This window comes from Lutra lutra, chromosome 5 (assembly GCF_902655055.1).
Source record: "Lutra lutra chromosome 5, mLutLut1.2, whole genome shotgun sequence".
Taxonomy (NCBI): domain Eukaryota; kingdom Metazoa; phylum Chordata; class Mammalia; order Carnivora; family Mustelidae; genus Lutra; species Lutra lutra.
The window spans coordinates 140,112,912-140,135,293 of record NC_062282.1 but is presented as its reverse complement, the minus strand read 5'-3'; the positions used below and the strand labels follow the sequence as shown (position 1 = coordinate 140,135,293).

Below are 22,382 nucleotides of genomic sequence, written 5' to 3'. Positions count from 1 at the left end.
GCAGCAAAGGAGAGATCTGTGTAACATGAGCCTTCAGAGTGAGTTCGTGCTGACTCCCTATAAAAGGGAGTGAGGCAATTCATTTTAAGAAGAACTTCAGTAGAGCAACTGAGGTAATGTGTGACTGTAGTCACAAATCCATGAGCCTTTTACGAGCCAAGCACACCAGAATGTGTACCTTAAGTGAGGGTAGCTTCTCACAGAAATTTTGTGGGCCCTTTCAAGCTTTTTCCACTTTATGATGCCATTAGCCAACAGATTTTTGGAAGTATTCATTTGGAATGACTTTTAGAGTACATTTTCAAGTCACAACAAAAAAATAAAAAATATCACCTGAAGATCAGCATAATACTAGAACAGGGGAAGGCTATTTTTTTTTAATTGCTTGCTTCCTTTTTTTTTTTTTTAATCCATTTGGATTTCTCATTACTTTGAGCTCTTTCCCCAGACTGGATCTTCCCTCAGAGGAAGCAGTGGGGCTATCACTGAGGTCTCTTATGAGAAGGTGACATGGTGTTGATAGACCCATTAGGGCCATGAGCCCCTTCTGTACACTTTAATAGCCACTGGAGAGACTTCTGTTTTTGGCAGTTTATCAAATTCCATGAGAGTAGAAAAAATCCTGTGGACTTTGTGGAGAGTTGGTGCTCATTAAGTTGTCCTTTATCTCCTCTGACTGGGCATCCACTTGGAGCTCGGGTGGAGTTTCTCCCAGTACCTTGGGCACACCAAAAGGAAGGGGTAATGTGTCACTGACAGCTTCTGGACAGCATACAGGTCCCAGCCACCTAGCCCTATGTCCCCACACTCTAATATTTTCCTTCCTATAGATTTTCCTACTGAAATTGGTAGCACTGAACCATTGGAAAATATTTTCTTTACCTTTCTCTACTCTCCCACTAGCTTTCATCTTCATCTCTTCCCACCCTTAAAAAAATATTCAACACAGAACCTACCTACCTAAGTGAATAACAAATTAAAAATGGCTGACCTCCATGATGAGAAAGGAAAGGCCCAGCTGAGCTTGAAATGGAATGATTTCAGTCAGTCAACAGTAGCTAAGGTAGACAGATCCTGTAAGAGGTATATTGGGGTGAAGAGGGGAAGTAATACAAAAGAAAGCCTTTGGGACCTTAGAGAACCTGGGGCAAGTGACTATAGCTTGTAGGGTCAGGGCTAATGGAGGTGGGGTACAGTGCAAATTATAAATGACTGGGTTTTGAGATCTCAAAGGGGCCCAAGGCCAACTATGATGCACAGCAATAAAAATCTCACGTAAAAGTATTTTTTACCTACGTGTAAACCCGCTCTTGTTGGCCCTGTGTAAAGTTAGCTCTCTTGCGTCCAAGCTGCTAGTGTGGCCAGATGGTGGATGGCCTTGGTTTTCTTTTGGGCTTGCACTTGACACAGCTTGTGCCCTTCCCTCTGGTTGCAACAGCGAAGTAGCACCATGTCAGTCTACAGCAGCAATCACAACAAAGCAAGAACCCTTCCTTCCTCCAGCTGTACAGTGAAGGAAACCGAATCCCCACCTTGCGACATTTGATGACGTGTGTGAAGGTTTTCTTTTTCTAGTCCTAGGCGAGAAAATGGAGGCTTTGTGAAAGCACAAATTATAACAAGCTGGTAATTTGTGTGTAAGACGTTTTCTTGTTGCTGTTGTGGCATGAGAATTTAAAACAATCTTAGAATACGAATATGATCTTGGAATACAAATGAAGTAAACAGTATTTGGCAGGAGGTACCCATACCAGAAGGGGGTGGGTGATGGGAATTATTGTTTAATGCTGAATTCCTCTGACGGATCAAACACTCACATGCCCTCAAGGCCAGGCAGGGGTCCTCAGTGAGGGGAGCCGAAGAAGGGAAGCTGGTGAACTGGGGAGCACATGCCTGTCTATGAGGCAGCTTAGCTCCAGCCAACTGTTGTCATGGGGAATGCGGATCAGTGTTGGCCAGAGCCTCAGATATTTTTAAAGCAAAGCCAGAAATCCAGAATTTTATGTGAAATCACCCAAGGTCTACAAATTGGCAACTCATCCCGTTTTTTAAAAAACACTGTTAGGGCCAGACACATCACATCTGTGGGCCAGACTCCACTCACGGGCCTCCGGTGTGTGCCCTCTGTAGCTGTGTATTCCCTTAGAACATGTGGTTGGGAAAGGGGACATGCTGGTTTCCACCATGGGCTGGCGTGCGGGGGTGCACAAGATGGTGTCACTAGAGCAGGATGAGAAAACCACCGGCCACCTGGCCCAGTTCCTTTATCATGTTGGATGATTTTCAGCCACTGCTCTAAGCTGACTTCATCCCTTCCCATCTCATCCCTCATTCCTCAGGAGTCCCCATGCATGCCACATGCCCCACAGAAAGGCAGATGTGTAGGTAATGTAATGCCCACTGGTACACCTGTGGTCTCATTCTCTACTGAAAAGGAGCAATGAATATCAGGAATGTTGCTGGGTTGGTGAAACATGGAGATTTCTGCACTTTATAACCAAGGATGTAGCACTTTCAAAGTGCTTCTCTCTTGAAAGAGAGAAGCTCTGAAACCAGACAAGAGGAATTGGGTGGTAGAGAGAATAAGGCATCTTAAGGAGATGGACGCATGTGGAAGTCTGTTAGGAGGAGAGGAGGGTTCTGGATGCCTTGGCCCCCTTTGTCTGAGACCAGACCACCCAGCCCACTGAGATAAATATGGGCAGTGGCCCAGCTCTTCCCGTCATGAGCTGGAACTCTTGTAACTCTTGGGTTCTGGCTTACGGAATAAGGAATCTCACTACCATCTCCAAGTCTAACCATGAAGATCGTCTACTTTAATGTCATGCTCTATATTATCCACTGGCTATGTCCCATTAGAATGGCTGCTCTAGAGTGGATACTGCTGAATGTATTGCCAGAACACCTCAAACAGAGGCTTGATGATTTCTTGTGAATTTGCTTCGTCAAGACGTGTTCATATGCATTTTATATTTAGTGTGTATGTCCTCATATTTAAAGATGCGCTTGACCCCCAGTCTTGAAACATGATTTCCTGCTTCATCTCCCATGAATCCATGTTTCTGCTGATAGTCCTTTTGTCTGCACCCCATCCTGATGCCCACAGTCATCTTGTGTTTACCAAGACCATGGGAATAGAGTTTGTAGGTGAACCATTCAACCTGGAGTACAGATGTAGTGAAAAGAAACGAGATTCAAAGGAAGTCTGTCCGCTGACGAGCTAGAATCCAAATAGTCTGGAATGGAAGAGAAAGGCATTTTGTATAATTTGCAAGTATGAATGTGCATTATTTTTCTCTGGAAACCTTTGTGAGGATTAGAGGAAAAGTGATATATTTTTGTTCCAAGCAATTTGCTTAAGAACCTCTTCTTAGGGGTGTCTGGGTGGCTCAATGGGTTAAAGCCTCTGCCTTTGGCTCAGGTCATGATCCCAGGGTCCTGGGATCGAGCCCCGCATTGGGCTCTCTGCTCAGCAGGGAGCCCCCTCTCCCTCTGCCTGCCTCTCTGCCTACTTGTGATCTCTCTCTCTCTCTGTCAAATAAATAAATAAAATCTTTAAAAAAAAAAAAAGAATGTCTTCTTATAAATACAGAATAAATACAATAATAGATATATAAATACATAACATGTATCGGTATTATTATTTAACATTAATGATTAGTATGACTAATATAATTATTGTATAATTATTCATATAATGCTAATAACAACTTAATGTATATATGTAAACTTGATATATAATATTATATATGTAACAAATACAAATTGATTTTGTTTTCATTTTAAATCTTAATGTGATTTCAGAAGAAATCACTTTTTTTTTTTTTTAAAGAAGGGGAGGTGGGAGAAGGGAAGGGCAGAAAGAGAATCTTAAGCAGTCTCCAAGCCCAGTGTGGAAGTCTATGCAGGGCTTGATCTCACAATCCTGGTATCCTGACCTGAGCTGAAATCAAGAGTTGGACACTCAGCTGACTGAGCCACTCAGGTGCCCCCAGAAGAACTTTTAGTATTTATTCTAAATGGATAATCTCATTTGAACATGGTAGTAGCCTCCTAATCCTTTCTTGGATCAACTCTGTATGCACTATAATTAAAAATATGTAAACGGGGCACCTGGGTGGCTCAGTGGGTTAAAGCCTCTGCCTTCAGCTTGGGTCGTGATCCCAGGGTCCTGGGATCGAGCCCCACATTGGACTCTCTGCTCAGCAGGGAGCCTGTTTTCTCCTCTCTCTCTGCCTGCTTGTGATCTCTGTCAAATAAATAAATAGAATATTTTTTAAAAAATTTAAAAAATGTAAAAATGGTATATACATGTGGGAAGAGAAGGAAACACTGGAAATTAAGTCACCTGATGGTTTTGAGGTATGGATAGCAAGTGATTTTTTTCTCCCCATTTACTGTAATTAAGCAATTTGTATAGCTTAAAAAAAGAAAAGATCTCAAAATGAGAAAGCAATGCAATGCCTCCAAAAGGAGTCGTTTTTACACTCTTGATCTTATATTCCTTAAACCCATTTTCATCATTAATTAAACCCATTTTCATCAGCCTAGATTTATTTTCACTTTCCAATAACGTATTCCTTAGTCATCTTATTTCTCGGTCTCATCAAGATACCCCCTTGATTAGAGAACGGAAAGAGGAGAGAATACATTATTTCAGAGGCTCAAGTCTGAATACAGAAGACTTGGTTTCTGTAATAAGAAAGACAAATTACAGGAAAGGGGATCTCGTTCAGTCTCAGAGTGGGTGCTGCAGGAGACGCTGTGCACTCAGGCACTGCCCAGAGATCTATATTTCTGTTCTTGACATCTCTAGGTGACACTGCCACCGCCAATGGTGATGATGATAAGTGCTGGGAAAGCGAACTGGGAGGTGGTGTATCTTCCTTGACAGATTTAAAGGATTGCCACAGGCAGCCCAGAGGCAAGTGCTGACAGAGGACATTCTGACGCCTGCCTGTGTCAGGTCACTGTGGCACAGTCAGGCAATGCTGGGAGAAGCCCAGAGCCAGGGGGAAACCCTGGGGTTTACATCTATGCCTGGATCCTGTTTGTGGGGGGGGGGCAGGGGGTGATCTGGACATCATCCTACAACGTCTGAAGTAGCCATTACTGTTGGTTAGTTGGTCTCTGTCTTGTACTTGGGTTATTTCTGTGGGGGGCCAGGATTTACTGCTTCATGCATGGCTTCCAAGGATATGCCTGCAGTAGACATTGGAATATGGTGACTATCCTACGATTTTGAGGTTTGCTCCCCATCCCCAAAGCCCTGCTTTTACCCAGGGTGTGGTAAGTGCTAGGTGCGGGCTAGGTCAGTCCTAATATTGCTGTCTGGGGAAGCGGCTGACCTGAGTTACTGTCCTGGCAAAAATAAGCAAACAAAGATGAAGTGAAGTGAAGCAAAGGCCCTTGGGTGCTCCCTGGGGAGCCTGAGGAGCTGAGCTCCTGTTTCTGAAAAGCCAGGCTGGGCCATCCAAAGAGCAGACCTGTGCTCCAAGGCAGCCCTAGCACCCAGTGACTCTTCTCATTCTTGTTTGTTTCTGTATAAATGGGACTTCGGGTTATAAAACAGCTAACCCTTTTACTTTTCTTTTTTGTCTCTGTCTTCCCCAGGGCTTTTATAAGTATTTGACTTGACTCAAAATGTGCATAGAGGAATAATGGAAGCGCCCGAATACCTTGACTTGGATGAGATTGACTTCAGTGACGATATATCCGTAAGTAGCCCTTCTTGCAAGGGACACTTGATGGGATTCTGCCTTCACCTCCGTGGGCTGCCTTATCTGTAGGTCCGAAACTCTCCCAATAGCATTTAGCAGTTGACAGCAGAAATCCTGTGTGACAGACAAAGTGTGGTTTCGGGGTCTCCTAGACCAAGAAGTGAATCTCACTTGATGGGATGTGTGGTGGGGGAGGAGTTTGACCTCACTGATCCTCCTCTTCCCTTCCTAATCTGTTTCCTTGTCAAAATATTCACTGAGTAATGTATAAAGTGCCTGCGTATAGTGCACGATTATAACCCTTCAGGGATAATTCCCTTTATACGACTGGCATTCTCTTGCATTCACAAGGACACAAGGATGGCCAAGTTATTAACTGATGAGCAAAAGCACAGATTGGACGCTTTGTGGGGAATACTGAGAAAGCGTCATGCCTTGATAAGGACTGGACAGGCTGCCCTCTGAGGGCACCACTTAAGCCTGTCAAGCTGTGTGGGCCGACGAGCTTCCTTGTTCTTGCAAAAGCCGCCAACTTCCTGCTGCCTCCAGCTTCCCTCATGGTGGTTCTCGGGTCATCCGCACATAGCCTGCATAGAGCTGATTGTGGCTTACCCTTGGCCACACAGTCAGTTCTGTCACAGAGCCAACCGGCAGCCATGTTGGCTTCTCAGCCCTGAGCCAAACTGGGCTCTCCCGAGTGTGTGAACCGAAGGCTGCTGTTTCCGAGCTAGCCACCTAACCTTTCTTCCCAGCGCCTCCATGGTCACAGTTGCTGACCCCACTTTTCATCACTCTCTCAGGACCTGGAGCTTTGGGACCCTGCTAGAAAATGGTCTCAAAAAGATAAGCTGTTTTCACACACCTCTGGCAAGGGGTCATTTCTCTACTTCGCCATTCACTTTGAAGTAAAATTTGCATATCATATGCAAGAACTGGATTACTAGGGCGAGTTTGATGAATGACCTGCTCTGTATAAGCTTGGATGAGTCCTTGTGTACCAGGGGCATGTGAATTCAGTCTCTCCCGATCCTAGCTTCCAGACAATCTTTGTTAATCCTCGTCAAGACCGACGTGAAGTGAATTTCTTCCTTTCCACGGTTTGTTCCTGTCTCTCTCTCTCTTTTTTAAAATATTTTATTTACTTATTTAACAGAGAGAGGTTGCAAGTAGGCAGAGAGGCAGGCGGTAGGGGGGAGGAGCAGGCTCCCTGCTGAGCAGAGAGCCCGATTCGGGGCTCGATCCCAGAACCCTGAGATCATGACCTGAGCTGAAGGCAGAGGCTTAATGACCTGAGTTGAAGGCGGAGACTTAACCCACTGAGCCACCCAGGCGCCCTCCTGTCTCTTGCTCTCTCTCTCTCAGTAAGTTACTATGCTTAAAAGTGTTCAGAGCATGGTTCTTTCACAACACTCAACTCAGGGTATTTGAGCTGAATGGAGAGAAGCAAGGAAAGAATCATGTGGGGAGGTGGAGGGAGTGTGGAAACCATCTTAGCAGGAGAAACATGCGTTATGATGAAGAACTGAGGGTCACTCTCAGCGTTGACAATGAAGCTGCAATATAAGAGCATAGGCTTTGGAAGAGGGCATTAGGGCCCAGTCTTGCTGCTCTTCACTGATGGGGAGCATAGTAACTTTGCCTCTCCAAGATACCCACCTAACTTTTAAGGCTGTTTTGGGCACTGGGTGACCTGATAATGGAGCACTTAGCTTGGCACACAGTAAGTTGCTCTTAAAGTAGCTGGTGTGATTATTTCAGTGATTAGTAACAATAATATTTATATGACCAATGGTTAAGAAAGAACTCAAGGGGGAAAAACCAGGCATCATGTCAGGACTGTTTTGGGTTTTTTTGTTTTTGTTTTTGTTTTTTAATACAATAGAGCGTTTGTATTTACAGAAGATCATCTGGTAGCAGCCTATAATTTTGATGAATTAGGGATCTCCACTTGAAAGATAATAAAGCACGTTAGGCAATAGTTGGCACTGTTGAGCAAATCAGGGATACAGAATTGTGTAAGAGTTGAGCTTCTACAACTTGACCACTCGGAAACATAAATAAAGATTGCCCATCTGTAACTGTGTTGCTGCACTCAGGCCTTCTCCTACCCCCTTTAAATTGGTTTCTATTGTTTGGCTCTTTAACCTGCCTTTACACTGAAACAGAAGGGAAAAAAAAATGGCAGTACTTAGAATGGTTGAAACAGTAATGGCTCGCGTAGAATGGTTGAAACAGTAATGGCTCACATTTCCCGAGTGTTCACATGGGCAGAAGCATTATCTTGTTTAATCCTCACAACAATCCTGTGAGGCAGGAATTCATCATGACCTTTGTTTTACGGAAGAGAAAACCAAAGTGTGGAGGTGTTACCCATCTTGTCCAGGGCCACCCAGCTCGTTGGGGGCACTCTGTCTCTAGAATACCTGCTCTGGGCACGATACTTGACTGACTCTCTTGGTGAATATAGTCTACTGCAATGGTCCTTGTCGGGTGCATTGGTCCTTTGGTCTAGTGGTCCAATGGTCCAATGGTCCTTTTACCTACACCCCAGGGGATCATTTGGCAATGCCTGGAGCCATTTTTGGTTGTCCTGGTTGGGGAGGGGTCCCACTGGCATCTAGTGGGTAGACACCAAGGATGCTTCTGAACGACCTAAAATGCACAAGAAATTCCCCTACAACAAAGAATTCCCTGACCTAACATGTCAGTAGTACTGAGCGCAAGCCATCTGTTTTTTGTGGGTTTTTGTTTTGTTTTGTTTTGTTTTGTTTTAGACCCCATAAAATGAAAGAAGCTCTAATATGGCAACCTCTAGAACATGGCAGATTATTTTATAATAGTTTCATTGGATCCGAGTCAGTTCCTTAAATGTGCCAGAATCGTGTTGTTCTTAGATAACAACTTCTTAGGGAAAGCAGTGGTGACCTCTTTAATGTTAAAATGATTATCCTCAGCCTCTTTAGGTAAACCAACAGCAGTAAATGTTACAACTGCTTTAAGAGTCAAACGGAAGCTATTCAGAGGCTGACATTTAAAAATGAAGATGTGTTCAACTTGTTAATTCACTGGCGTAAAAAGAACCTAGTCAGTCCCCCATAAGCATGCCTTCACTTTTAGGATGCCATAAACTCCATCTCTCACAGCCCTTAATGTCTCTTCCCTGGTTGAGTGGAAGAGTAGGGAGGAAAATGCCCAGTATATTTGGAAAAGATGTTCACCCAAAAGATGCCCAAGTTCGCAACTGCCCTTCTTATTCTCTAGCTGTGGCCCTATGACGTAGTCCATCCATGCTTTCTATCTCATGATCCCCCCCGCGACACCCCTCTGCACTGGTCATGAGCCTGGTTCTTGTTTTAATTAAGACCCAGGCTGTGTATTGGTTCAAAACAGCAACTAGAACTTTTTTGCGTTTACCTAATGAGACAAAACCCAGAAGGCAATCACATTATTTTGAAGTTTCCCAGACCCCAAAATAACATTCATCCTTTGCAAACTGCAGGGATGAATTGAACTGCTCGTTCTTGTAACCCTGCCATCTCCAAGGAGCGAACATTGCCCCATCCCTGCAGGTTGTGGAGGGAGATGACGACATGCAGAAACACCACAGTTCAAAGCAGGGCTCTTCTGTCTCCGCAAATGGGTTTCCAGATTTCTTTCTTTACTCCTGTGGAAGGCAGACCTCTCTCTTAAAAAAAGAAAAATATCCCAGAATATTAGTTTCTAGTAGGCTTAGGTGTATTTGAGTAAGAAGGGCCATTTTGCTTTCCCCAAAAATAGTAATAGACACAGGACTGAACAAAACAAAGGCTGAACTGTGCATCTCTGGAGGGACCTCACCGCTAGCTCAGACATGGGTTCTACCATGCATGGTGCCCCATGCTGTGGGTCCAGTATCTTGGTTGAAGCCTCCCATCAGCTCCTATTGGAATCCCATTCGGCAGATGAAAAAAATTGAGCCTTGGGAAGATCGTCTGGCTTTCACAAGGGTATAGGTACATAAGTGACAGGGTCAGGAATTAAATACAGAACTCTGTGACATGTTACTCTTCCCCTTCTGAGTGACTTGGAGTAGAGACCCTGGACCAGTCTGTAAGATGCCTTCGCTTTCCACATTTGGTACTGATGTGATTGCAAATCGCTCTTTGGAAGTAATGGAGTTGGTATGTATTCTAAATAAAATATAAAACGAGCTGAAGCAAACATAGGCAGATCTCTTAATTTTTTTGCCCTTGGGTTTTCCCATCTCTAAAATGGTAATAATCAGCTACCTATTGCCCTGGGTTTTATGGATAAAATACAAAATTTTATATATGTATATATATAAATCCATACCCACATACTTATATAATACACATGTGTACACACATACCGATATGCATACCTACATGTGCATATGCACAAATACACATATATACACACAGACACATGCACATGCATGCATACAGACAGACAGAAGGGAGGATATATTCTGTTCCTCTACTCGGGAATTTTTGCCACCTTTCTGTATCACCGTGACTACAACTTCGGTGAAAGATGACGTGTTTTGACAACCTATTTTTTGTGTAGGTCACATGAGATCAAGACAAGCAAATGTCCTTGGCACTTCATATCCCCTTTAAACCAACCCAGAGTAACAGCAGGGAATTATGTGGATGCATATTCCTAAAGTGACTGGTAGGAAAATAACTTCTTATGGCAAACAAATCTCCTTTCAATGGGTTTCCACATTTTTCCATCCTTGCCTGCCACCCTCTGGCTTGCAAGCACTACTTTTTACTCAACGCAGTCCACTGACACCTCCAAGATTTCATCACATTTCTGCGAAGCCATTTTGTAGCAGCAGTAGGCCCCAAGGAAAGGCACATGGAGCTTATCAAGTGGACTCAGGCAGAGAGTTGAGTAGGTCAAGAGTACAGCTTTTGCCCTGATTTTAGGAGTGAAAAAGAATGTGCAGTTATTCAAGGTAGAAAGAACCTGGCTTGCCCCTCCTGTCTAGCAAGAGGTCTGCGTGAGCATGAGCCTATCATAGTTCCCTGTGTGCTTCCTAGAAAGTGACCAAGACACTCTCACGTGGCCTCGGGCTGCCTTTGCCCCTTGCTTCACTGTCCCGTCCATCAGCCCTGCCCTTCCCAGCACTCAGCTGTTCTCATCCCCATTAAAACTTTTCTTAGTGCTTCTCAATATGATCTAGTTTTGCTGAATGTTCTCACATTCTTTTGCCAATGTCCTGTGTTCGAGTCTTCATTACCCTTCACTCCTCCCTTCTGTGGTCCCCGTTATCGAAAGCCTCATGTCTTGTTCAGCTATCATATGTCATCCCTGTTCTCTTGTTTTTCTGAACACCTGCCATGAAGGGAATTAGGAATAATCTAATCCAGACAAGATGAATTATATTTTCCTATCCCATGGGTACTCTAAGAGGCCAAGACCAGAACCTGGGCCCCCAGCCTCCACGTCCTGGACTCAATACCTCTTCCTGAGAAGGTGGAGAGAGGCTGTAGAGGATGATTTCCAAGAATGAGCGACTGCCAGATTTTTTTTTTGCTCTTCCCTTACTCTGCAAATAGCCCTAAAAGATCTTATCTTGCCTGCTAGTTATAGCATGTGTTAGACTCAGTGCAGATTTTTACACGATGTACCTCTTATGTACAACTAGATTCTGTGCTGATCTATTCAACAACACCTATTAGACATTACCAGTGTGCCAAGAGCAGTTCTGGGCTCGGGTGAACTACATGGGCTTGATCTATGTTCTCAGGGCTTATGGAACCCCATCAGAACAATTGAGCCTCTTATGAAATGTCAGGCTAACTTCATAGAAGGTCAGATTGAATTACAATTTCAAGCTCCAATCTTGACCGTCTTTATATTTCTGGGATGATTGGTTATTGGCTCGCAATTAAAACTAGACCATCATTGAAGCTGAACAGGGATTATAGCCAGCCATGTGCCCCACCGCAACATAAATTTCTTTTGTAATTCCTTTGTAATTTTAATGCTTGCCTCAGTAGTTGCCATTGCTTTGGCTTCACTTCTTAAATGCTTATTTTAATGTAAATCATATTAATAGCTAGCATTTACTGAACACTTCCTACACATCAGAAAGGATTACCTATACTTTATATGATTAGCTCATAAGCTTCACAGCTAGGCTCTGATGGAAGTACTATGGTTACCCTGTTTTACAGATGAAGAAACTGATAGGAGTTTCGGAATTACCGTTAGGTAGGTAGAAAGTGGTGAAGCCAGAATATAATGTGGGCAGTCTAGCTCTAGATACCATGTAGGTAACTTCTGTTGAAATGACTTCTCCAGGGCACATTGGTCACCTCTGGTTGGCTGGGTCCATCCAGGTCTCTTCTCATCCATGACCACCCCTCCTAGCAGAAGGGGATCTTTGAGTGCTGTGATGTCTCCCCACATTTGCCAATGTAGACCTTCATCTTTTGCCTGACCACATGTTAGCATTATAATCCTATGTGTGGTATACTCTTCAAATGGTCAAAACAGCTACTGAGTTTTCCCAAGCTGCAAAAGATGTCTTAGTGTAAAAGAATTGGATTATTATTAATTTTTTAAAAATCCTCTTGATGGATTAAAAACTAGGAACCAGAACAAAAATGCATTTGAAAATAAGATTAGTTATATTTTTCTCTAACGGAAACTAAATGGTAGAAAGAAATGTATTTAAAGCAGCCTGGGATAAATACATGAAAATGTAGATCACCTGTATCCCCACCCTATAGATGCAGTGGCTGGAACTGTGGGCATCTGTACAGTCACCTGTGAAATATGGAATGTGGAAAGAAGAATAGTCCCAAGGACAGAACTGTGCAGAAGTATGTCCCACATCGTATGGAGAAGAAGAGCCTTCTACAAAGGAGACTGGAAAACAGTTTCATAAATATAGGAGGAATACTAAGGGGACCTAAAAGGGAGAGAGGGATCTGAAGAATTTAAAGAAGCAAGTGACCAATAGTGGGAAATAGGCCATATATTATAAAGAGAATGGTTGGATTTTCCGGTGAAGACCTATCGGTGGCTATAATAAGAGTGGGGGCTTTGGGATGGTGGAGTGGATCCATGCTAGAGGAGTAAATGCAAGAGATGAGGAAGGAGAGAAAAGAATCATAGGAATTCTCTCAGAAAAGATGGCGGTGAACACAAGAGCTAGGAAGCCCATGGTCGAGGCAGCATATCTTGAGGGGGTGAGAGCGCTTGTTTGTTTTTTAGGATCAGTGGCGAGAGCCAAGGTGAAGAGGGTGCTGAAGAGAAGGAGAGAAGAGGGATGATGGCAGAGCCAGAGTTCTGAAGGGACGGGAGAGGAAGAGACCTGAACACAAGTGGAGGGCTAGTGGTGAAGGGGAGGACTCTTACTGCCACATCCTCAGCACCATCTGTGGGGAGGATGTGACGTCAGGAAGGGCAGACTACTGGAGAGGAGGCCCAAACTGCAGAAAAATACCGTGTCTCTGAAAATCTCACTCCAGGGTGTGCCTGCTTCCGCCACCAGCCTTGTATGTACACGTGGCGGCCATTTCCTTTTATGCCTGTCGAGATGCCTGCCTCCCTTCTCGAAAGCTTTGTGAGGAAGCATGAATTTCAGGATAGTTGTTTGGGCGACTGGCTTAATTGTTTCTTTTGGAAACTTAATGAGACCCTAGTTGTTTAAAAGTCTCTAACTTCAAAAGGTGCTGGGGATTTTCGTTCTTTTATTCTCTGTGGCTCATTACTGTTTGAGTAATGTCTGCTTGTTCACCCAACTGGCTCCGGCTTTCCGGAGTCAGGGCCAAAGCTTTTCAGTCGTGAGCAATATCTAGGGTGGTCAGAGATCCTCACGGTTTGGTGTAGAAACCACGCACTGTTTTTACAAATCCCATGCACGTTCAAACTGTTTTGCATGGCAGAGTGACAGAAGTGACTGGCGCAGGCTGGGACGTGTAGGATTGTCTTGCGTCACATCGACTCTGTAGTTTGTGAAGCTAAGTTTCAGTGTCAGCCCTTGGCCGTGGACTCTCTTGGAGGAGGAAAGACCATAGAGAAGCCAAAGAACATGCAGGGAAAGGCTGGGCTCTCCTCTTTTCCAGTCCCAGCTCGGCCCTCTCTTCCGATCTCTTTAGTTCCCACATCTTGATCTTCTGAGCTTAAAATCAGGAGGGGAATGAAGGTGGGAGGGAAGAAGGACTCTGTCCACACATGGAGAACAGGTCAGGGGAAGAGACAAAAACATTCAGCATCATTCTACTGCTTGCAAACTGACTTCACTTGCATTATCTTATATGATCACCTGTGTTCTATCTGTTAAAAAAAAAGAGCCCCAGAGGGGTGCCTGGGTGGTTCAGTCGTTAAGCTTCTGCCTTCAGCTCAAGTCATGATCTCGGGGTTCTGGGATTGAGCCTTCCATCGGGCTCCCTACTCAGCAGAGTGTCTGCTTCTCCCTCCTCCTCTCCCCCAGCTTGTGTTCCCTCTCTCACTGTCTCTCTCTCTCTCTCTCTCTCTGTCAAATAAATAAATAAAATCTTAAAAAAAAAAAAAAGTGAGTCCCAGAGATACGAAATGATTTGTCCAGAACTCCAGTTAATAAATATCAGAACAGGGGCTTGAATCTAGTAGATCTTCTGGCTCCAAATCCATTGTTCTTCATACAAAAGACTAAGGCATCATCTAGTAACAATGCTATTAATCTATTAGAAGTGCATTCTTTTCTTTTAGCTATACCACGATTGCATCTCTAGACTTGTAATAATGCGCCTTTCTAGGAAGACCAGTGCCATATAAATATTAATTGCTGTAAATATTATTTTTATTTTTGCCATTAAAGTCATGGTTACATAGGGGAATTCTCTTTATTCAGTTAAATAAGTGTCCAGTATCTTTAGCAAATAAAATATTGTCCACACCCTCAGAAAGCAGAGAGAGCAATGATGGGAACATGTAGGCAAAATGCCCTGTGATAGACTCGTAATGGACATGTGCCTAAAATCTGTACAGAGAGCAGTTGTTCTTGGACGTTAGCATTCAACAGAATCACCTGGTTGGCTTGTAAAAATGCCAGTTGCTAGGCTCTGTCCTCAGAGTTTCAAGGATGGGGCCCAAGAATGCGAATTCCTAATAAGTTCCTAGATGGCGTTGATGCCACTGGTCCAGACATCACACTTTGAAAGCTAGAAGCACTTCCATCTGGAAGGGTGGGAGAAGATTTTGTAGATCTGATTCTTTTTTTTTTTTTTTTTTTTTTTTTTAGATTTTATTTATTTATTTCACAGAGAGAGATCACAAGTAGGCAGAGAGGCAGGCAGAGAGAGAGAGAGGAGGAAGCAGGCTCTCCACCAAGCAGAGAGCCCGATGCGGGACTCGATCCCAGGACCCCGAGATCATGACCCGAGCCGAAGGCAGCGGCCCAACCCACTGAGCCACCCAGGTGCCCTGTAGATCTGATTCTTAAGCAGAGCTTGAAGAATTGAAAAGAGTCTAAGTGGAATGGCTGCAGTGGCATTCTGGGTGGACAGAATAGCATGCATAAAGGTATAAACAGAACAGTGGATAGGGGATCCATAAGAAATTTCACTTGGCCATCATCCAAAGAGAAATGGACAATGGGAAGAGATAATCCTGAGCTCATGCAGGCCTTTATGTGCCCTGCTAAGCCTTTGCCCTGTAACCCATCTGAAACAGAGAAGCAGCTTAGTCAAATCTGCATTTTGGAAAGCTAATTAATTCTAGTGCAAGTACGGAAGCCTAGAGGAAATTCCCATTTAGCACCTAAATACGAAAGAGCTTCTTTGAACATCTATAATATTGTGCCCAGGGATTAATCAGACATGTGCTTGTCTTGATATTTCAAATAGTTTATAAGACACTGTTCCTCGCATACCTGCAAGTCAAAGACCCCATCCTTTCCCTCGGGCACTTGGGGGAGCCAACATTAACACCCAGGAAACAACAGAGCACAAGGCGAGGCAGTATTTTACCAAAGGCAGAGAGGAGTGGAGGCTTTCAGTGCTGCAGCACTTAGCTAGGGGTTCATGCAGAAAGAACACCTGCTCTCCTTACAGAGCCATGGCTCTTGCCTGGCCACCAGAAGGCTTTACAGGCAAAGAGGACCCTGGAGTAAAGGTACAGAAGATGGAACTAAACGTTGAAGGCACAGGGTCATTGAAGAAGCTGAGGATTTTCTGGAGACATGATAGAGGAGTGCAAATGAACTGTGGTTCAGAAAGGCTATTTCTATGGGAATAACCTCTGGAAGATTTTTTTTTTTTTTTAAATAAATCAGAGCAACATAAAGTCAGGAAACGTGTTGCTTCTCAACCATCTGCAAGCCCCCCCCCCCCCACTTTATCACCCAAGGATAATAGCTACCAAGGGAACAGAATACAAAGGCATGGGTTGGGGGCAAGGAACAGGGAAGACACATTGGGCTTTGGTTCTGGTAGGGCCAAAATGACAGTAGTTGTTGCCCAGGGAGTTGTTGGCTGTTGCCTGGGGAATGAGGTGGTTTGGCGATCAGGCAGCTACTAATAAAAGGCCATCTGTCCTTTGCACTGGGATGAGGGCCTGGGAAGCCCTCCCTTTCAGCTCCCAGATGGTAATACTATGTGCTTGTGTAAGGGAGACTTCCTGGGTCATTTGCTTATTCCCGAATGTGCACATATGAAAATGTTTTTGCATGTTGGTTTTATGAATTTTGTGTTTCCTCTGCTACTCTCCCCATCATGACCTAACCATACAGCATTCTGTCAGGCTTTATCTTCTATCCAAAGTGCAGTGTGTGTGCTTACTGAAACAAATACACAAACGGATGTTTTCCTTGTGCCTTTTTTAAAGGGTGGTGGATTTGTTCACAGTGTAGGTTGGAGTCTTTGCTGAATTTGACATTCCAAATACCCTGACAGTTATCCAGAACTTTGATTTTCTGGCCAATACATCGTCCTTTTCTCAAATTGCTATACTTGTAATTTTCATTACCAGGAGCAGCAAATGACTTTTTCTTCAAGGTCATTATTCCCAATGAATTAAGATGTCTGCCTTCACAGACGTGACTTTCTGCATGCCAGGGGTGGAGAGGCAAAACTGCCACGTGGGATGGGGGTTGAGGCAGTAGGTGGGGTCAGGGAGACTCCTCCTCTGCCTGTAGCTCTGTCCCCACACCAGCCAGGCCGCCTGCACTACTCTAAACCTCATTACATTAAGAGTTACTACAGGCTACAGGCCTTTGAGGTCACACAGGAAGAGCTGAAGTTACAGCTAATAACTCAGAGATTCTGACATGCCTGACTTTGAGGTGAGAGGTAGCAGTTAGGATGCACGTGGCTGAAAATGCAGAAAGCAACAAACCCGATTTAATCAAATACATATCATTAAGCTCAGGGAGCGACCTTACTGCATTTATCATGAACTATATTTCAACACGATCCATCTTAAATTCCCCCTTTCAAACATTTCACCTTGGAAGAAAAACAGAGCAAACCAGAAGGAGAGGGGGCGAGACTTTGCCAAGGGGGGCTTCCCTGGGGCACATGGCAGCTGAAACACAAGGCCTCATTTTAATTGAATTATAAACTGTGTAATTATTTAACCTGTACCAGCTGGTCTCAAGAAGCTACCAGATTCCTTAGAGAGCTCGTACTTGGCCAGGAACATAAGGTACCTTATTAGTAACAAGAAAAATGCCTTGTGTACCTATGTTAACCTCAGCCCCCAAAGAGCAAACTGCAGAAGGGGGGAAATGCTTGAAGTTCATTTTTGGTTTAAGAGACAGCCCTCTCTCCTCCTGAGTATGTGGTAGATTGACTGAAGTTCCTGTAGTCTCACAGGAACGGGCACCATAAACAGGATATCATTGCATCAGACAGGTAAGAGTAATTCCTCTAATTAGTCATTTGAGATTTCATTTTCCACTTGGAAGAACTGGAAATTTAATTTGCTTGTGACAGGCGATTGGCAAACTGGCAGTAGCTACCATTGCTGTCCTGACGTCGTCGTGGAGAAAGCATTGGGGGTGGGGGTGGTCTTCGATGTAAACACTTGGCTTCATCTGTCTACATCAAGCTAACTAAAGTACCTTCTTATTGACAGATGTGCCCTAGTTATACATTCCTCACTTGTAATGCTAGAATAATCTTAATGAGTTTCCCGTGATCATTTTTCTTTCAGATTAAAGATTTGTTTTCAATCCCCCCAAATTTTGCAGCAGTCTAAGTAATTTATAATACATTCTCACTGCCATAAGAACATTGTTCCCAAAGGTACAGAGCAAGATATTTTTAGGGAGCCGTCGTTTAGGAATTAATGTGTGATTGAAGATAGTCGTTTGGTTAAAGAAATAGCTCATCCTATCTATTTTGTTTCAAAACCTCCTTCTCTGAAGAAAGATGGAGTGGCATCAGACGTAGTGCCCATAAATCATAGCTATTGATTTTACATTTGTTTTGGCTCATCTGATTTTATGCCCCCTCGTGTTGTAATTTGTTATCCTGAGAGCTGGTCCCTGAGTTGGTACTGGGTTGATGCTGGGAGGTGGGGGTTTTTTTCAGTTTGGATTAATCTGTACATGAAACAGTTTAGCTTGCAGACATAGAACCACGGTCCTCTTGCTTCTCATAACATTTCCCCCAGGATTTCCCGTGGAGCTCACAGATGCCACCCAGTGACATCTCTGGCAGGTGACAACATGAGGTTTGTGTAGTCCAGCCAGTGTGGGCACGGGTAAAGCTCCTGGCAGCCCTGGGGGGCTGCCGGAAGCTGGGGACTTCTCCCCTAGGCCCTTCACACCCGGACTCAACATTCACATATTCTGGACACCTGGAGCTTCTCGGGGCCAGAAATTCCTTCCACCTTCCACCAGTAGCAGAAGTAACAGGAGGGAGAATGTCTGCTTGGCCACGCCCTGGGTGTGGAATGGGGGTGCCTCGGAGCCCCTATTAATGTGCATCTGCTTAGATGCTTCTAGGTGGAGCCAGGGCTGCCGCCAGGTCCCCAAGCAGCCCATTTCAGATAAAATTAGACAGACTTTCTGCATATATACGTGTTGGACTCAAGTATCACTTCTTGTGTTTTGCCTTTTCTGCCCAATTTGAATGAATGTCACGTTCTCGTTTTAAAATGCTGTTTTCTTCCCTTTGTCCTCTGGCTTCCCATTCAGTACTCAGTCACGTCACTGAAGACCATCCCAGAACTGTGCAGAAGATGTGACTCGCAGAGCGAAGACAGATCAGGTACGGCTCGCTCCCCAGCCCTCTCCTGCCCCCGACTCTTAGAGAGCGGAGGACTCCGGAGAGCTGTTTCCCCCTCACACTCATTGCTCCTGCCTTCTGTCTGTCTTTTACAGCCTCTCTCTTCCTCCCCCCCTACACACACGCCCTCTGCAAACAGATGTCAGGTCATCCTCCAAGGCTAACGGGACAGGGAGGCCCTAATGAGGACACGGCTGTATATGGCTCAACAGGGGCCGTCATCTCGACAGCTCCAAACCGCAGTATACGCAGCAATTTACTGAAAACCCGAGAAACCATTGGTGACAAAATATAATGATGCAGGCGCCAACGAAAAAAATGTTGGACGCATTCACTACCCATATGGCCGGGACCAGCTTGGGGGATGGGGCTTCGCCAGGGTCTGAAACCCTATCATGGATGCGACATGATAGGATCTGCAGGAAGGCATACTGGAACAGTTAAGATTAAAGCAAAGCTTGGGAGTTTAATAGTGTAAACTAAACAGAGAATTATGGCATATAGATGAAAACCAGCTGGTTGACCTTTTCTCCTTGCAGACGCCCCCACCCCGGCAAAAAGAAATAAATTAATAAAGGATATTCAGGGTTGTTTTTCCCCCTCTGTAAATCAAATTAAGCCTCTCTTCTTTTCTCTTTGTGTTGGGCAAAAATGAAAATTAAAAAGGATGTTGATGGGCACGATACCATGGCATTAAATGATGAAAGGATGTTTATTGTTTTTCGGAGTAATTACTGTAAAGCATTGCCATTAATCGTGCCGAAGCTGGATCTCCTCTGATGGTAGCTCGAATCCTGAGAACCATGGGCTGTGGAAGCCTCAAGATAATCGTCCTATCATGTGTATCGTGTTTCAAAGTAAATAGATGGCCCTTGTCTGGACAGCTACTAGAGTTCTAGGCCATTCTCACTGAAAGGACTTGCACAAAGCTCATTTACTTGTCTCTTCAACTGCTCATTCACTTTTGACATTTTGCTTAGATGAGATGGGGCAAATAATCAGTCTTTCAAGGTTTGTTTATCTCTGTTTTTGTGAGTGAGAGTAATGCTTCAGTGTTGTGTCAAAAACACAGAGGATAGTTCTAAGTTCTCATAAAAGTTTTCATTCATCTTCAGTTTTGGGGAGGGGGTTCGGTTTTTGTTTTTTAAATTGCAAACACACTCAAGTTTCTGTCAGGTGTAACAGAGGCTTTGGCCGCGAGGCTCCAGGGGCGTGCCTCCTGACAAGGCATCCCCAGGTTCCAAGTAGGATCCTTGACTGGGGGCAGTGACGTGGGTTCAAGTTAGGGTTCAATCAGTTATCAGCTATACAACCTAGAGCTTGAGAGTGATCGTCTACAAAATAAAGAAGAAGCTTGTTCTGCCAATGTTACCAGGCACCATTAAGATGAGATTAGGTGATGCATCTGAAGTTACTTTGTAGACGCAGGATTTTCTTCTTTAAAAGGTGGGAGTAAGAGAGAAGAAATAATAGCAACCACTTGCATCGTGCTCAGTGTGGGAGGTTCTGTTGTAAGCCCTTCAAGTACGTTAACTCAGTTAATCCAAAAAATGCTCAAGAGTTGAGTACTTAAGATGTTTACGTTATAGGTGGGCAAACGGAGGCACAGAACAGAGAAGTCAAATATCTTGCCTAGAGTCACACAGCAGTTAAATTGCCGAGCTGGGATTCACACCGCAGCAAGTCTGTCCTGGAGTGGGTTCTCTATCCTTACACATAAGTACCCCGAGATAGCTTGACTTAGTGATATTCATTTAATTTTAGGAGATTATCCTTTTAAAACTTTAAAAATCAGCATTTTCCCTTATTGATTAAGCGGTGGATTTCCCTTCTCTGTTTAGTAGCTATTCTAGCTTACCAAGGTAAGTGAATTAACCCAAGTTTTCAAAAATAATTTTTCCTGGGATGGGTCCATCCCATTTTCTCCAGGTCATGTGATTTCTCACTGCTTGCACAATATGAAATCGGACATTTCTTCTCTGGTTGAGAAGGACGCCAGTTTGAAGTTCAGAAGCCTTTAAACTTCACCCAGAGCAAAGACCCAGTGCTCAAGGTCATTGGCAATAATTAGACCTGACAGGAAATGGATGTCTATGGGCAAGACTCAGGCCTCTTAATGGAATCACATATATACCTTCAATGGAATCACATGTACACCTAATTTGGAGGCTGTCAAACCACTTTCTAACAGAGCCAGAGTGATCCTAGAAAAAGAACACAGAAAAATCCATCTCTCCATAGTAGCACTGTAGATTATCTGTGAGCTCCCTTAAAAGAAATCTCAACATAGTCAAGATTTTTCACAGCTAGTTTCTGATAGAACTGAGCCATTCTTGATTCATTCCAAGAGCATCGAGCTCTAGAAAAACCCTTTGCACCCCTCTAGTCTTCCCGTGTCCATCACCAGGAGGAGCTTGCTCTGGGAGGGCTTGCCAATTTCCATCTTCATAGTAATCTTTTCAAACAGATGGTAGCAGAAGGCCCGCTGGCCTCTGAGAAGAGTCCACACCTTCTCTTGGGACAAGGGCATCTTCTGGGGAAACATTCCCCAAACTCCTGTCACTTAGAATATATGCCCCCAGATGAAGGCTCTTTATCGTTCTCAAGTTTGTTAAGCAATTTCTATTTTGTGTAAGTTGTCAAATGCTACCAAGTCCATCCTTGCATTAACAAGCCTTTGATCAGATGTTCTCGGGCCCGTTTGTTCTTTTATTCATTCATTCAGCCAATAACTGAATATTTTGCTGTCAAAGGCACTCAGGACGTAGTAACAAATAAGACAGCGACAAGGTCCCCATTCTTGTGACATTTACATTCTAGGGAGTGACGAACAAAAGACAAGCAAACGAATACATAAGCCAGATCATTTCACCTAGTGAAATGAAGAGGTGACTCGAAGCGACATGATAGAGTAACTTGTAGGAGTTGGAGGAGGGCACTTGTGGGGGTCTTGGGAGCGGTAGCAGGACCCAGCCAGTAGATAACAAGCGAAGATCATTGAAGGCAGAGGAACTAGGAAGTGCAAAGACCCTGAGCCAGGAATGAGCTTAACAAGTATGAGGAAGAAAAAGAAAACCAGTTTGCGACAGGGTGCTCAAAATGAAGATGAGAGCTGGGAGATGGTCAGGGTCGGACTCTGTATGGCCCCAATGATCATGTGTGCAGACGTGCCATGAGAAGCATCACCAGCAGGATGTCAGATTTTCTAAAATATTACTTGGAAAAAAGCCTCAGTATGTAGAATCATAATTCTCAACAGAAGAAGGGACCCCAAAATCATCTAATTGGAGAGAGCAAGAGAGCGAGAGAGAGAGCATGTGAAAGTACAAATAATAAAGCAAATGGATAAAATGCTGAAAACTGATGAATAAGGTTAAAATATATACAGGTGTTCTTTGTGCCAGTTATATATTTTAACATTTTCATA

At 44.1% G+C, this 22,382-nt stretch overlaps 1 protein-coding gene across 8 annotated transcripts in view; it reads left to right on the top strand.

Annotated features, from left to right (window-relative positions):
- SNCAIP (synuclein alpha interacting protein) overlaps nt 1-22,382 on the top strand; it is a 159,204-nt gene that overhangs the window by 72,989 nt on the left and 63,833 nt on the right. For all 8 annotated transcript variants that reach the window (XM_047731136.1, XM_047731139.1, XM_047731141.1 and 5 more), the window contains 2 exons: nt 5,614-5,717; nt 18,865-18,937. In XM_047731136.1, coding sequence (XP_047587092.1) covers nt 5,661-5,717; nt 18,865-18,937 — 130 coding nt within the window. In that variant the 5' untranslated portion in view covers nt 5,614-5,660. The remainder of the gene's footprint in view (nt 1-5,613; nt 5,718-18,864; nt 18,938-22,382) is intronic.